The 13,609-nt window shown below is 53.3% G+C and overlaps 1 protein-coding gene across 1 annotated transcript in view; it reads right to left on the bottom strand.

The window, feature by feature from the left end:
• LIG3 (DNA ligase 3) overlaps window positions 1-12,720 on the bottom strand; it is a 15,562-nt gene extending 2,842 nt beyond the window's left edge. The window contains exons 1-15 of the mRNA XM_081805360.1: window positions 12,586-12,720; window positions 10,615-10,812; window positions 9,450-9,601; window positions 8,396-8,562; window positions 8,207-8,284; window positions 7,589-7,757; window positions 5,903-6,058; window positions 4,135-4,266; window positions 3,675-3,754; window positions 2,672-2,759; window positions 2,224-2,301; window positions 1,819-1,942; window positions 1,098-1,240; window positions 684-758; window positions 106-252 (exon numbers count right to left, since the gene is read on the bottom strand). Of these exons, the coding sequence (XP_081661486.1) occupies window positions 106-252; window positions 684-758; window positions 1,098-1,240; window positions 1,819-1,942; window positions 2,224-2,301; window positions 2,672-2,759; window positions 3,675-3,754; window positions 4,135-4,266; window positions 5,903-6,058; window positions 7,589-7,757; window positions 8,207-8,284; window positions 8,396-8,562; window positions 9,450-9,601; window positions 10,615-10,690 (1,665 nt within the window). The 5' untranslated portion in view covers window positions 10,691-10,812; window positions 12,586-12,720. The remainder of the gene's footprint in view (window positions 1-105; window positions 253-683; window positions 759-1,097; window positions 1,241-1,818; window positions 1,943-2,223; window positions 2,302-2,671; window positions 2,760-3,674; window positions 3,755-4,134; window positions 4,267-5,902; window positions 6,059-7,588; window positions 7,758-8,206; window positions 8,285-8,395; window positions 8,563-9,449; window positions 9,602-10,614; window positions 10,813-12,585) is intronic.
• Between the last annotated feature and the right edge of the window lie 889 nt (window positions 12,721-13,609).

The following is a 13,609-nucleotide window of genomic DNA, read 5'->3' on the forward strand; positions in this document are numbered from 1 at the left end:
GCGTGCACGCGCACACAAAAGGAGAGAACGCGTGAGCAGGCCAGAGAGCCAGGGCTGCGAAGCTGGGACGGGGGTGGAGGACACACGTGCAAGGGAAGCTGGCACCTTGAGCTGGGGGAGGTTAGTGGCAGACTTCCAGTCCTTATCATCACGGATGCGGGTGCAACGTGGGAAGCGGATGGAGATCCCGTCGGCCGTGTGCGCCTCAGACTTGGAGAACTCGGCCCCCGTGATCTCCCACACGGCAGCTTTCTGTCAGGAGTTCAGTCGCCGGTTAGGGAGGCAGGCTTGCCCGCAACCAGCGAGAAGCAATGCAGACCGGCGCCGGCCGTCGGCCGGGAGATGGGCCCTAGTCCCACCGCGCCTGCTGCTGCTCCGTGACCCGAGGCAAGTTCCAGACCCTCTGGGGCTGAGGCCCCAGTTCCTCCGTCAGCGCGTGGAAGGAATGGGCCCAGTCGCCTCCAGAGCAAACCATTTGTGTGTGTCTAGGGGACGGTTCCTCTCCTCCTGCCCACACTAAGGACAATTCCTCAGTGCTGACTGGCCCATCCCTTGGCGGAACAGTCCAGACCCCCATCCTGGGCTGGACACGGTCAGTGAGGCCCAGAGGGCGTGTCTGTGGTGCTAGGGAGGCAGCAAGCTCACTCTGTGGGCTGGGGGAGCCCAGGCCACTGGGCTGGTACCTTTGGGTCTGGGACTATGAAGTCAGGATAGTAGATCTTGTTGACTTTCAGCCAGCCGGGTATCTTGCTGGGATCCTGGAGGAAAAAAGATGCTGTCCTGGGCCGTTCCCAAGCCAAAATGAAACGTGAACCCCCCTTTGTCAGGGGCTTGTGTGAAGAGGTGACTTTTCACAAAAAGCTGACCCTCACCCCATGGGACCCTCCCTGCCCCGAGAAGGCGTCACTGGGGGGCATGCGGGCCAGCTTCCACAAGGGGGGTGCGCAAAGCCTCGGAAGACCTACTGCGCTGCTCTCACGGCCAAGCAGCGGCTCTCCTTCTGCGGACACAGACGATCCCTGTCGTCTGCCAAGCACAGCCAGGCTCGGGGACAAGGTCCAGTCCAGAGGCCTGGGCCAAGCAGCTCCCCTGCTCACCTTGCTGATCTTCACCATGTCCAGTTCCTTCTGCAGGCGGGCAAGGGTCGCATCATCGTGGCCTCCCGAACACTTGGTGACTGTGCACCACTTCTGGCTGCTTGGGTCATAGCAGCCCATGAGGAAGATGGACATCATGCCACCTGCGAGCGGAGGGGGTGAGTTAAGTTGTGGATGGAGGCCTGGTGAGGGGCAGCCTGCTGGAGGGGAGAGGCCTGAGCCTTGGCATCAGAGCGCCGAGCTCACCTCCTAGGTCTACCTCCTACTAACTGTACAAGTTTAACCTTTACGAGCTCCATTTTCCTTTTCAGTAAACTGGGGATAATCGTATATAACTCGTTAGACTCTGGTGAGGAATAAAAAAAAAATTAAACAGCGTCTGGCACACTGTCCACTCAAGACCTCGCACCTTCCCCCCCAGTCAGGAGATTTTTGAGGTTTTCCCTGAGGAGAAAGTGGCCAGGCCCCCAGAAACTAGCCGACAGTGGGCTTCTTTGTGCCAGAGAGCATGGGATATTCTTGCCTGACCTCTCCCTGCCCAAGTCTGTAGCTGTCAGATGTCCCCGCCTGAGGAGACATGGGCTGGGTTGGGGCCCCTGACCCCACAACCGTGGGAGGCAGGACCGGCTGCGCCGGCAGACCACGCCAGTAAAAAGGCCAGCTACACCTTGAGTGGTGCCTTTCACAGAAGCAGCGCCCCAGGGGCTGAGGCCATCCTTACCTTTGCTCCCTTGCCCATAGAAGGCCCCAAGGACCACCAGGTCAGCTGTGTCCGCCATGGCCCCCTCGTTCAAATAGTCTTTTTTCACCTTCAGCCAGTGCCGCTTTCCAGGCTCATATGTACCCTGAGGGAAGAGCAGAGAGAGACCTCAAACTAGAATGGGAACTCCAGGAGGCCGAGATTTACCTCCTCGACGTTTCGGCTTTACCAAAGTGCCCAGGCCACCCATCCTCCGGATCCAGGGCGGATTCAGAACAGAGCCCGTCAGGCCCTGGAAAGGTGGCCCCGCAGCCCCCCAGCCCCAGCCACCTCAGACCGCCACCGCCCTCTGCTGGCCAGGGCGGGAAAGGCTGGGGGGGCTGAGAGCCTGTGGGAGCAAGTAAGCAAAGGGTGTGGGCGGCTCACCTTCACGTCCTTCAGCACCAGCCCTTCCAGCCCCTCTCGGATGACCCGGTTTATCATGTCGGCCAAGTCCGCAGCTTTCTGAGGGTAACAGAGAGATGCTCAGGTTGGTGTGAGAACAGAGAGCACCGTGGCGGGGAGGTGGAGGTGGTTCCCTTTCGCACACTAGCAGAGTGCCCGCTGCAAACACCCCGACTTGAACACACCGGGCAAAGGGCTTGCAAAGCAGGCGTTCTCCCAACCAGAAAGTGGCTGCAGCCTTGAGACGGGGAGCCCAGCTAGGAAGGATGTTTCAGGGCCTGCCCTCGTAGGTGGGGACTTAGACAACCTACACACAGTGGCAGCCCTGTGAGAAAATGAGGACTCATTCTCCCCGTCACATCTGACCAAGGGGCTCTCTGCCCTGCTCGCAAACCACCAGGCTGCTGTCTGGGGTGGGGTCTTTGCTCACAGTGACTTGTTTCATTTCTGAGAACATGATCCGGTTGGGAATTTCAACCATGTTATCATGAAGAAACTTCCGCCGCTCACACAAAGGCCTAAGGGGGACGAGAGAGCTGAGGTCAGGTCGGGCCCCTCCCACCCCCATAAGGAGTGCTGAGGAGGGAAGCCCCCCAGCCTCACAGTTCTGCCTGTCGGGGGCAACAAGGGCTCCCTCGTGACTGAACACGGACAACCGTGAGCTGTGGTACGAAGCCACTTCATCCTCATAGTTCCTGTTTCTGTCATGGAGCTGCGGGAGAACTGGCCTCTAGCCCAGACCGTCTGGTCCCATGTGAAAAATGACTCCCGCTCTCATTTCTCATCCATGCAGCCGCCCCCCTGCCCCCAGGCCCAAGGCTGGCTGGTTCTCAGGACTGAAGTCCTGACAAGTCTCTCCCTTTCCCCCTTTCTCCTCCCCCCATCCCCCTCGGTGACAGGGCCAGTGTGGGAGGGTGGGGGCAGGGACACATGTCTAGGTGTGCAAGGGGCCAATCCTGGTTTCTCAGGCCCAAGAATCTGCATGCAGTGAAGTTAAGACCGCTAGTTCTCCCTCAGACGGTCCCACCTCCAGGCCTCCTCTAGTCCCCAGCTTCCTGGCGGACACTTCCAAAAGCAAAACCTGAGCTGAAAAGCACCTGCCTCATGCCCCCATGGGTGCTGTTTGTGGAGAGAGAAACTGAAAACCTCTACTGTTCGCAGTCTGTTTCTCTCAACAGTCCACTTTGCTGGAGCACCGAAACTTCTGTGGGGATCTGGGTTTCCTCTCTGACTTAAGCTCTCAGGAAATCCAGTCAGCAAACTGGCTCTCCCAGTGAGTTGAGGAGTTGAGTGTGTGGCAAGTGTGCGACTTCTCAGCTCCCTCCTCCCCAGTTCCTGGGCACAAAGCAGCACAGGCTTCAGCCTCTTCCCCTCCCTCCTGTCCAGTATGAACCCCCACCTCTCAACCCAGGAACCAAAAACAGATCTCTCACCTGTCCATCAAGCTGACATCATTGAAGTAGATACAATCAAAAACAAATAGGCAAACATTAGCATCCTGGAAGGCAGCTTTCTGTAAGGGAAAATGAGGTCGTAGATATACGAGGCCAAAAATAAGCAAGTGTAAAACATGGACCCGTGAAGCTCTGGACAGAACAGTCCTTCCTGTATGTGCTTGGAAGCTCCTGGGCCACAAGTGCACTTGGCAGATGGTCCTAAATGGAAACCAACCCGATTTTGAGTCCCCAATACTAGCTCCTTTTATGTAAAAAAACAAAAAACAAAAAACACGTCTAAACCCAGGGCTAAATTCAGAAACAGTCCAGAAACAAAGAATAAGCCCCACCCCGAGTGGGTGACGGATTCCCCTCCGTCGAGAGCAAGAGCGCACACAGACACGTGTACACATGCCCACACCCGCTCACTCCTGCACACCTGGCACTGAGCCAGTACCTTGTGCACTCCCAGAGTCCCAAAGGGCAGCGGTTTGCCTGTCTTCGTGTCAATCAGGAGCACCTCAGAGTCCAAGATCATGCTGTGGCCCCCGGCGAAAGCCTGGGGGATGTAGTCCTTGAAGTGGGCCACCTGGGGGGCAGAAAGGGGACTCAGGTGAGGGAGAAACAGGCAGCAGTGACCTAAAGCCACGCCAGAAAGCGAAAGCCAGGCCCGAGAAGGAACACAGAACACCAACATGCGGAAGCCAAACTCATGTGCAAAACAGACCAAGGCCTTAGCAGCCACCGAGACGAGAGGAGAGGAGTGTTTGAGGCCCAGGAAGAGGTCGGCCTGGATGGAGCCACTCTGGGCCATGGAGGAGAGTTGGGAGGAAAAAGGAAGAAACAGGGAGTTGAGTATGTGGAGGAGGGGGTGGGGGCAGACAAACGTGGAAGGAGGAGGAAACACGGGCAGGCAGACAACTGTGGGGGAGAACAGGCGAGCTACAAAAAGACGGATGGAAAGGAGGATATGAACCCCCTTAGGAGCAGCAAGGAAACAGGAGGGTCTCCGAGCGGGAGCTCGGAACCCACAGCCATCTTTGAAATGAGTAAGAGCGGATGTTTGCAACCAAGAGCTTTTCCTGATACAGGCAGAAGCCCAGTCTCTGAGAGTTCCAGACAGGGAGTAGTCCCACTGGAACCCAGGGCGGCCCCTGCCAAGTGATGCCAGCCGTGAGGGTCAGAGAGCATGACTGGGGCCCGAGTCCTCCCCTGGGCAGGGCACACAGGTGTGCTCAGAGCAGGGACAGGAGAAGTCTGTCCCACCGTCCCGCTCGGCATCAATCCCTAACCCAGCTCTTTACAAACCACAAGTACAGGAGAGACCAGGGACAGCCGGTGAGGGAGAGCAGGGAAAGGGCTCTAACTCTGAAAAGCTGGGCCCAAACTTCTTCCGTGTAACAGAGGTACCCCCTGGGCAGTTCCCCGGGAGCAGTTCTGGGGCCCCGCAGAGGCCAGTGCTTAGCTCTCCTCTGGACACGGGGAATGAAGGGCTCCAGCGGGAAGGCAAGGGTGAGGGCGGCACGGAGTCACGCAACTCATCCCCCCACCCCCAGGGCTCTGAGGAATGCAGCTGGTCCTAGCACAGAAAGTCCCATCACTCACAAGCTACTGGGGCCAAATGTCCCCACTGCTCCGCCCTGAGGAGAGTCCAAAGACTCACAGAGGCTCTGGGGGCTGAGAAGGACTGAGGGGCAAGGTTTTTAATGCCCCTTAACAAAGGACAGGAGTCTGCACTTTCCTATGTCCCCACTAGATTGCATTTACATGAGAACGTGAGCCTCCAAGTACTTCTGTCCTTTATCCACTGCCGCACACCCACTACCGAGAACAGTGCCTGGTCCAGATTGAGCCCTCGATAAAGCTTTATCAAACAGACTCATGAATGACAGGCTCACAGCCCTCTGTCCCCGAGCGGTGATTTAGCACTGGGGAGCACACAGGACACGGAAACACAAAAGACAAGCACTGCGAGTCACTTGCCAGGTGAGCTCCCTATCCCAGCATCACTGTAGGCTCTGTACTAACCCAAGTCTGGGCTCTTCGGCTGTCCCCACGGAGCAGCCCTTCATTTTAAGACTCCAAAAGTAAATACATTCCTTCAACAACTACAGAATAAACCCAACTGCGTCCCGGAGCTGAAATCACTACAAGGAAGCCTGGCCTTGAGGTTCTTAGGGGCAGGAAGGGAAAGGCAGTTCCCGCAGAGAGGAAGGGACCCCTACCTTGTGAGGCAGGACAGGCTTGAGGCTGCGGCTGAAGTAGCTGAAGTGGTCCCCCTTCTTATGCACCTGCACTCGCTCCCCATCGTACTTGATCTCAGAGAACATGCCGTTAGGACACTTCTTCATTGCGTGCTCGATGGACTTGCAGGCCTCGGCCTTGGGGTGGGGAAAGAAAAGGCTGGAGACTTACAGGTGCTCTTCAATGGGGGCTGCTCAGCAAGGACAGCCCCAGAGTCCAGGTCCCAGGGCCTGCCGACCAGAGGATACCCTCGGGCCAGGCCGCTGAAGAAGCGAGGGGAGTGGACAAGGCTAGGCAGTGCCCTATTTGGACTACAGCGTCGCTGCAGCGGACACGGGAGCTGGCTTTTTGAGGACCATGAATGCGATCCATGTTAGAGCAAATAAAATTCCACTGAAACAGCATTTCATTTTTTTCTCAGTAGTTCAGGATCTTGCAGGGCCCTGGTTTGCTATTAAATGCGGTATGCAGAGGGGAGGAGAGAGTGTAGGTGACAGGGAGGCTGGCAGGGCAGCAGAGGTCGGGGATCATTAGGACAGGACCCAGGAGGGCTTCTGCACATCCCAACGCCATCCTGACTCAACCTGACGATGACCGACCATCCTGGGGGGGGGTGGTTTAATTCACTGCATCCTCGGTGTGCTATTTTACGGGAGTGACACTGATTTCATTTTATGGATGAGAAAACGGACACTTGAAGAGCGTGAGTCCTCACTTAAAGGTATACAGCTCGTGAAGGGCAGGAAGGATGCTCGCAGCTAGGCCCAGCTCCAAAGCCCGTGCGGTTCATCACTAAGCGATCTAACCCATGCCTCTTGGAATAAATGACAGGCTGTAGAAGAGACTCCAAGAAGAGTCCCTATAAAAGTCAGAAAGGCCACAACTGCAGGTGCCAGGAGCCCTGTCCCCGGGATGAAGATCCCACTGTTTGGGGGCTGGCTCTCCCACATTCTGGGCGAGAGAGGACACTTCCCCAGCCCAAACATAGAAGCCTAACGGAAGGCTGTAGTATGTAACGCACAAGAAGGGCTCAGGAAAGGCACGGCACCCCACGGGAGCAGCCCCAAGGCTCTCTCTCACTAGGCAGGGCAGCACTGGTGGGGGCCCCCGTCGCACAGAAAAACCTAAGCAGAAAGGAAATCCCAGTTCTCATAAAATGAGCAGAGGCTCAAGATGATCTCGGTCACACCTGGTCTTCATTGCTTAAGCTTCTTCTTTCCAGAAGAGGCCAAGGCCCCCTGTCCTAGGAAGCTGGGCTCTGTCTCTCTCAGAGCTACTCTGGGGTAGGCCACAGAACCTTGGGAGTTACTTAACACATCCACCCATCTACAGGAACGACGACCGGTAAACCATTCTAGGTGGATGCTTCAGAAAGTTTCATACATCACTCACGCAAGGAATGAAAAACCAAGAAAGGCTAAGCAACTCCTTCAAGACTCTACAGCTTGCTGTTGGCCGAGCTGGGCCTCGAGTGCAGACATTTCTACTAGACCACACTGTCTTCTCCTCCGCCTCTACAGACCCGCTGACACATACCCTTCCGCATCTGCTCCGTGCCCGGCCCCAACTCCTCCGCATTCCCCACCCAACCCCCCTGCCGCCGCCGCCCCAGCTCTCAAGGAAGGTTGTAGCATCTGGACAAAGCGGGGCTGGAGCAGCAGCCTTACCAGCATGGGCTGCACTGGCGTCATCAGGGAAGCCTGGACGCTCAGAGCTCGTCTCCGGCCTGGCTCCTTCTCCACCTCCTGCTCATTGCGGAGGACCCGCTCCACCACGTCCTGCAGGTTGCGCGAGGCTTTGAAGGCTTCATAGGCATTGGGGTCAAGGGCATCTAACCTGTCAAGGCAGACAGGAGCAAAGAAACAAAAACCACTGCCTTTGACTTCATTGCTTTAGATAGCGGTCAGTTCTCGCAGACAGGAGGGATCTCAATATAGGGGGAAGGCTTATGTTTCCCTGTCTAAAGCCTTCCGAAGGGGAAAATGCTCTTGGAAAACTCAGCAATTTTGAGATCCTGGGTCTACGTGGAGGCTGCCTTAGCAAAGAGGGGGCAAGCAACTCATACTCGATTTACTGAACATATTCCATACTTTCAACTGCGTGAGAAGAGTATTGTGACATTTTATATGAGAAAAGGGAGGCTGAGCGAGGTCAAGTCATGGGCTGCGCAGGAAGGAGTAAGGTAGAATCAGGACTTGAATCCAGATTGGGACTCCAAAGCCCTGACACCAGTTGGCAACGAAGGAAGTGGGCAGCTTGGCTGTCAGAGAGGGGCCAGTACTTACACGTGCTTTGCACCTGAGTTCATCTTCAGATCATGTTTGATCAACCTGATGATGCACTTGAGGTCATTGGCTGTACACCTAGGGGTGAGGCATATTCAACTTGGTCTTTGAAAAGCTCTGGACCCCCAAACCTTCCTTTCCTGGTGATTCCATCTCCCCAAGCCCATCCCCATCGGGCAACTCCCCCACCTGGAGGCGATGTCCTGCAGAGCCTGTTGCTGCTCATCCTCCTTGGTGAGCCTGGAGAGCTGAAGGAGGAATTCGTCCACCTCCTGGATAGTAAGGAGGCTCTTGGCAGCTGGGGGGAAAGACTTGCTCTGCTCAAAGAAGACTCTGATTGTCTCTGACACGTCGCCCTGTCTCCAAAAATCAAAATGGCTGCAACCCCAGAGTGGCTGAGTGTATCCCCCAAGCCCCCAGGACTAAAGGTAAACCAGAGATTTCAAACATCACTTCTGTCCCCACCTCACATATATTAACCTCATTCTTGAAGAATCTATCCCGCCCACAGTTCCTGGAAAGGGCACCTCTATCCACCATAGGATCTGGCCACCAACCTGCCTTGGCTGAGAGGTGACGCAAGGAATAATCCAGGACTGAACCAATTTGATTCCTGTTAGAATTTGAACCTAGGGGGCACCTGGGTGGCTCAGTCAATCAAGTGCTTGACTCTTGATTTGGCTCAGGTCATGATCTCATCCAGGGTTGTGAGATTGAGCCCCCCCGCCGTCGGGCTCACACGCTGGGTGTGGAGCCTTCTTAAGATTCTCTTTCCCTCTGCCCCTCCCCCACTGCCCCCCCCAAATATTAAAAAAAGAATTTGAACTAAGAAACAAATATGGTCATCAGATTGCGGGGGGAGGTGCTTAGATAGAAACTTTCTATGCTGCCCAAGCTGGAGTCATGAAAAAACAAAAGCTGAATGTTATACCAAGTTGTACTGGAAAAAAGCAAGAAAAAGCTGCATCCAGGACAGCAAGCCCAGGAGAGACTGTGGGAGGTCTGAAATCCTGTCCCTCGAGATCCAGGCCTCTTGGGGCTCTGCAGGAGTATGACCGCAGTCCTCGGAGCCTTGTGCAACTGACGCCTGTCGCCTCACATTCAGCTCTCATAAAGGAAGCCTGCCCAAACGGGTTTCAGTTTCCCAAAACAGTACGTGCCCCAACCAGAAAAAAAGAGGTTGCAGGTGCCTGGCTTGGCAGAACCCCACCTGGAACGCTGCCTACCCTCCCTTTCCTCTGACCTGCTCTAGGTCTCGTGCCATATCATCTGGGTTGCAGTTGAAAATGCGGCTGAAAAGCTTCACGATCTGCTTATCATTCAAGTTGTAAACACTCTTAATAACACCTGGCAGCAGCAACTTCACTGTCAGGTACACGTCGCCGTGGAAACCATCTGGAGACAGAAGAACGGAGACCTTCTTGAGAAATGGAGCTTAAACAAATACATACATAAACTCAAGGAACTGAGAGAGAGGTCTACATCGCTGTCTGGGCTGCCACAATGCCCTGCGAGTTTCATTTTTTTTCTTTTTTTTTTGCCCTGCGAGTTTCATTACAGTGGCAGAGGCCACAGCATTTGGTAGCTCGTGGCTCCCGTGTCTACCTCCCCCGGCTGAGCTCCCACAGGGCAGGGCCACACTTCCAGTTCAGTGTCCCCAGTGAGGAGCACACTACACATGCTCAGTGATGATTTTTCAGATCAATCAAAGAGCTGGAAGATTCTATTCCACCTGTGCACATGGGTCACAAAAACCTGATCAAACGTGCAGGATAGGGAACTTTCCTCTTCGTCAAAGGCAGTACGTTCTTCTGGCCTCCTGGGGATAAAGTAAGGGCAGAAGAAGAGTGACACCAATGTGCTCTGAGCAGAACTCACTGCGTTCTTTGTGGGGCCCAATAAGAAGTAAAAATGCAAGGCTCTCTGTTCAAAATTATTAAGAATTTCAAGGGGCGCCTGGCTGGCTCCGTTGATAGAGCATGCAACCCTTGATCTCAGGGTTGTAAGTCTGAGCCCCACGTTGGGTGCAGAGATTACTTAAACATAAAAAATCTTTGGGGCGCCTGGGTGGCTCAGTCGGTCGGGCGTTTGCCTTTGGCTCGGGTTGTGATCCCGGAGTCCCGGGATCGAGCCCCGAATCGGGCTCCCTGCTCAGAGGGGAGTCTGCTTTTCCCTCTCCCCCCTCCCCCTGCCTGCGCTCGTGTGTGCACTCACTCTAATAAATAAAACCTTTAAAAAAAAAAAACTTCAAAAAAAAAAAGAGAGAGAGGGAATTTCAAGATGGCATTAACAGAGGATTAAACCACACGTGAAGCCCTGTGCAGCTGTACAATTGACACAGCCATGAAACCGGCCATGGCTCTGAGCTCTTCAGAGGAAAAGCCCATCCAGGATGTTCTAGGCCCCACCTCCTGCTGAACCTTTCCGAAGAAAGTCCTGGATGATCTGGGTCTTCGTGTTGTAGCTAGGATTCTCAGCCACCATGGCACACAACTTCCGAAACTCGCGAAACAGACAATCCTTGTGCTTGGGGTCACATCTGCTTGAGGACAGACTTGCCTTAGGGGGAGGGCTTGAGTGGGCTCCCCCAGAGTTGTTGGGCTTGGCTGTTGGAGAGAAAAACATCGGGATGATTCATCTGCCTTGCTGAGAAGGAAGGCAAACTAATAAGCACTGAGCTGGCACTCTATACGGAGCTTCACTCAACCGCCCAGAACGGCCCGGCGGGGTGGAGACCTTCACCTGTCCCACAGGCAGGGCACCAGGCATCACAGCTGTTAGCAGTAGAGAGACAATGGCTTCGCACCTGCAGAGGCCCAGCTTCTTTATACAAGTGCTGCACAGAATAAGCGGACCTCAGAGCAGTGGTAAAGCTGCCCCCAGAAAAGTGGGGATGAGAATGGAAATAGAAGCCAAGGGACATGTTCGTTGGTGGGAAACTGTCCCTGTTGCAGACTGTCAGGCTCAAAGAAGCCTTAAAGATGACCTGGTTCAATCTCTTCTCACTATGAGGAGCCCAAGGCCTGAAAGAAGGCATTCCCAGGCCTCTGCCACTCCCACCCCCCCACCATTCTTAGTGCCAAAATAAAGGTAGTCAGCGAGCAAGACGTTCCTCCAGACACCCCGAAATAGCTCTACAACTCTTGAGTGATCCTCTCTCCCCTCCTTCACAAAGCACGTTTCATTCTGCAAGCTTGCGGCAGAGCCATCCGCGAGCAGGCTGCTGACGTACGCTTCCTCTTGTCTGAGGTCTGTAAGTTATAAATCCATTCTCATCTCTGACCTGGCGTCTGAAGAGGATTTTTAGGGGACAAAATCTCCAAAGTGTCGATGTTCAGCAGGTTGCAAGACTTTAGAACACCCCATTTCTCTCAGCTCCTCCCAAATTTCCCTCCCTAGGATCCAGACCCTTCCGGGAACGTGCTGTCCTTGTTGCCACCCAGACTCTTCTGTATTTCTGGCTTTGACCTACCACCAAATAAAAAACAAACCGCAGAGTTTTAAAAATAACAAAACCCCCAGAAGTATCAGGCACTGTTTTTGCGATCTCTCCAGCACTCCTCGTGCAAATACTGCAGGGTGAAGGACACAGGTGTCACCGTTCCCCCTTCACAGAGGCGGCCACAGAGGCTCCGAGGTAAAGCCACCTGCCCCCTGAGCAAGCTGTCACGTGACAGCACTGGGCCTAGAACCCAGGCCTCCCAACTTCAAGTCTGTGGTGCTTTCACGCACTTAAAGCCACCTCTCCACAACTTCTGAGTCTGTGTGTTTGGCTTTACTTTCTTTACCTGAGTCAGTCACAAGAATGTCCCCAAATAAAAGAGGCATGGAGTGCAGGGTAAAAGAGCGCAGGTGTTGGGAGTTAACGAGACCTCAGCGTCAATACTAACTCCATAATGAACCATCTGTAAGATGGGCTTCATAAAAGTACTTCCCAAAGGTAACTGAAGAACAGACGAAACTACATAGACAAAAGCCCCTAGCCCAATGCTACCTGTTACGTAAAGGCCATGCAGGACATCTTCCATACTTTCATCTCGGTTTGGGCAAGTTTAGGGATGCAATTTCTTAAAATCCTTTCATTACCAAAACATAACGAAGTTATAGGGCAGGTTATAATCATCTCCATCTGACCCAGGTGACTACTTCAAGCGGAAAAAGTCTTGAAAACAAACATCTTTTGCTGCAATAGAGATTAACATATACAAAAAAACGCTCTACCAGTGAAATGTTGAAAATAAGCCATCACCTGCCTCTGCTCAGAGGGAAGCGAATTATGAATGAGGCTAGATAGCACGGAATCTTACTCTTAGCCAGAATCCCAAATAGGATTCCAAATTAAAAGGACCATAAGAGCTAAAGTATCTCTAATCTCTCACCTGAAAAACCAGAAAATTTCCGGGGATTGCTACTGGTGACAAGTGAGGCACCTTTCACTGGAGAGGCCACCTGGCCAGTGGCTGTCAGCTTAGCCTGGACGACGGCTTTCTTCTTTGGTGTGCCCGTTGCCTTAGAAGACAGATCTGTAGGACCCCCCAAAAAGGGAAAGTATGTTTCAGTGAAAGATCCCTGAGAAATGCTTCCAAAGCATTTAACAACTGCTCTTACAGCCTTGCTGATAAGTTACTACCACGGCATTACTCCAAGGCTGCCTGTGGACTGGCTGATCTTTTTGAGTGCAGGCAGTGGGTAAGACAGTCCTGGGGGTGGGGAGGGGTGGTTCGTGGGACAAAAGACCCCATTACTCTACTTCTGTTAGTAACTTATATTTTCATCAGCACTCTCCACCTCTTATCCCATATATAATGATCTCCAGATTTGGGAAAAATCAGAACACACATCTCCAAAGATAAAACCTGGGGACCTCAGCTCCATGGAATTAACTCCAATTTATAGTAAGAAAGTAAAATGAAGATGGAGAACAGAGCATATCAGGTTGGCACAGGCAGGGAAAGTCCCAGCCACTGTGTTTTTTGAGCTGTGTGAGTTTGACTCTACCTTGTTTTTCTCTTCCTCTGAAGGAGATTAGTCAAGAAGTGGCAAAGGCTGGGGCCTATGGCCAAGTCAGGGCAGGGCAGAACAGGGAGCTTGAGAAAGAAGTATGTGCAAAGTAGCTTTCTCTCCTGGAAGTCTCTCCTCTCAAAGAACAATGATAGATAGGTGCCCATTTTTATTTTTTTGCCAATTTTTAAGCCACTGCCAGAGTTCTCCCACAGTGACCAGAACTATACTTAATTGAAGATATGAATATTACTTTAAAGATGAGCACATGGAAGATCATAAAGGACTAACTGGATTTGGAAGTTTCGGTGTAAGATTTCTAAAATATACACACGTGAATGTGTATGTATGCGTGCATATATATGTATCTGTGTGTGTATATGCATGTGTTTTGTGTGTAAA

Source organism: Leptonychotes weddellii, chromosome 15, assembly GCF_054177405.1.
Source record: "Leptonychotes weddellii isolate Sample4059 chromosome 15, ASM5417740v2, whole genome shotgun sequence".
Lineage (NCBI taxonomy): Eukaryota > Metazoa > Chordata > Mammalia > Carnivora > Phocidae > Leptonychotes > Leptonychotes weddellii.